Below are 2591 nucleotides of genomic sequence, written 5' to 3'. Positions count from 1 at the left end.
TCGTGGTGGAATCCAACTGGAAACCACAAAAGTCTCTCCCAGGCTTCATTTGGGAATTCTCCCATTAAGAAATAACACCAAAAAAAAAATCGAGGAAAAGCAAGAATTGATGGCCATCTTTCCACCTAACCTGAAATGCAGACACTACTTCTACTTAAATTATTCTTTTCCAAGGTTATTTCAGGAGAGAGGGAAGGGGAGGAAGTGATTTTTGTGTTTTTAGAGCCACACCAAGGAGGGGCAGTGGAAGGCAAAGGGTGAAACTCCCTGGTCACCAAAGCTGGGCTGCTCAGAATCCTCCCCTGCCTGCTCCCAGTGGAGTGCAGCAAGGAATAATTTACAGTTCTCCAGTCATTTATACAATTATATAGAAATATATACAGAAAACATATATAAAATAGAAATCCTGTGGGGAGGAGGCAACCCAGGAGCTAAACCTATGACAACCAGCCAGCTGCAGCCACTCAGGTGGATTTTGTCTCTTCCTTCACCCTGGGGAAGCAAAAAAAGAGAAGGATTTGGCCTCCCAGTGGAGTGCAGCAAGGAATAATTTACAGTTCTCCAGTCATTTATACAATTATATAGAAATATATACAGAAAACATATATAAAATAGAAATCCTGTGGGGAGGAGGCAACCCAGGAGCTAAACCTATGACAACCAGCCAGCTGCAGCCACTCAGGTGGATTTTGTCTCTTCCTTCACCCTGGGGAAGCAAAAAAAGAGAAGGATTTGGCTTAAATCAACATTTTGGGTTTGGATCGAACAACAAGGCTTATAAGTGTTGCTTATCTGGTTCATTTTCAGCTAAAATTTAATTTAATTTAATTAATTTTTTTAATATATTGCTGAAGGAAAGAGCAGTGGTTTGATTTTTCAACCCTCTCAACACCTGCAAACCTCTTCCAGTGAGGAACCTGTGACAAACCCACCCAAAGTGCCACCCAAATTGTGGAAGAATTCCAGGCAGGAGGTGCCAGCTGTGCTGCTCACCTTTCTTCTCCTCTTCCTCCTTCTCCTCCTCTGCCTTCACACGTTTGGCTTTCTTGAAGTTGGCGACGTTCTTGCGCCCTCCCTCCCCCTCGTCCTCGGAGTCGGAGAATTCCTCGTCACAGGAGATTCTCTTGTTGGAATTTCGGACTGGAAGGGGAGAGCACAGAGCTTGGCTGAGCAGATTTTCAACTTCAGGAGGCTCCCAGCATGAATTCTCTGAGTGGAGCTCACAGAAATGAGGATTAGGCCATGATCAAATCACTTTTTGTGGTACCTGCTGCATGTTGAACTCATCCCTTCCCACCTGCTCCAGGATCATGGGGACATCCCAGATCAGGCACAGTGGGATGTCTGGACCTGAGAGCAGGTTTAGAACCAGCCTCCCACTGCCAGAACCCAAGGGCCAAGCTGGAGAGAAAACTCCATTTTTCACTGCTGGGATCACACCCAGGATTCTGCCAAGGATTCTGTCCCAGCCCTCAGCTACTGCTGGAATTCTCCCTTGACAACCAAAGGTTTTCCCATTATGGAATTCACCTGACAGGAGAGATCCTGCAGTGCTCTGTCCCACACAAATCCTGCAGGGAGGTGGGAATGGACTCAGATCAGAGAGGTTAAAACAGGAGTGAAAACCCTGGGCAGAGCCTGAGTGAAGCTCCAGCTCCTCCCCGGGGTTTTTGGGGGAGCCACAAAGCTCCAGCCCAAGGCTTTGACTCTGGGTGTCCCCACAAACCAAGGCGGCTAAATCCTGGAGTCAGAATTGGATTTAAACCCTACATCCTCCTCATGAAGAGCTGCTCATGGATCCTGCTCAGTTTTGGGCTTTTCCCAGCACCATTCCCAGCACAATTCCATTCCCAGCACATTTCCACCCCCAGCACCTACTGGAAATGCGTTTTTCAGGATCATCCTCCTCCTCATCCCCGCTGTCCTCCTGCACAGCATCCTCAGGAATTGGCTGCATCTGGACCCCGGGAGCGTGAGGGAGCATCCTCAGGTTCTCAAAGAGCCTCTGCCTAGAGCCAGCCAGGGAAGGACACTTTGTCACCAGGGGCTTTCCACCCCCAGCACCTACTGGAAATGCGTTTTTCAGGATCATCCTCCTCCTCATCCCCGCTGTCCTCCTGCACAGCATCCTCAGGAATTGGCTGCATCTGGACCCCGGGAGCGTGAGGGAGCATCCTCAGGTTCTCAAAGAGCCTCTGCCTAGAGCCAGCCAGGGAAGGACACTTTGTCACCAGGGGCCACCCAAGGCCACCAGCCCCCCTGCAAGGGTTGTTCCCCCAAGGCTCACTTGATTTTCTCCAGGTATTCGTTGGTGTTCTGGTTGGTCATGTTGGAGGGGCTGATGTGGAGCTTGAAGTCTGGCCCAAAGTACTCAAAGTAGTCGTTGTATGGAAGTTCTGGGGGGAAATTAACGGTAATTAACACCAAATTATCAGCAGGAGCAGCTACAGCACTCAGGAATCCAAAAGGGATTGTGCAGAGGTAACAGAAGCCCAGCAGCAGCATCTCCCTGAGCTCTTGGGGGGCATCACTGATCCCAGCCTTGCTCCAGGGAGAGTGACAACTGGGAATCTCAGTGTCCAGAGCCACAG

The 2591-nt window shown here is 49.5% G+C and overlaps 1 protein-coding gene across 1 annotated transcript; it reads right to left on the bottom strand.

Moving 5' to 3' along the window:
- Nucleotides 1-993: 993 nt before the first annotated feature.
- LOC121355539 (histone deacetylase 1-like) lies at nucleotides 994-2564 on the bottom strand (the record flags this gene model as incomplete). The annotated part of the gene is made up of 3 exons (XM_041471036.1): nucleotides 2288-2564; nucleotides 2069-2199; nucleotides 994-1140 (listed from the first exon to the last, which is right to left on the bottom strand). Coding segments are annotated over exons 1-3 (496 nt in total), but the record flags the coding sequence as incomplete, so codon positions are not given.
- Between the last annotated feature and the right edge of the window lie 27 nt (nucleotides 2565-2591).

Source organism: Pyrgilauda ruficollis, unplaced genomic scaffold, assembly GCF_017590135.1.
Source record: "Pyrgilauda ruficollis isolate IOZ18807 unplaced genomic scaffold, ASM1759013v1 scaffold2520, whole genome shotgun sequence".
NCBI lineage: Eukaryota > Metazoa > Chordata > Aves > Passeriformes > Passeridae > Pyrgilauda > Pyrgilauda ruficollis.
This window is presented reverse-complemented; position numbering and strand designations above follow the sequence as displayed.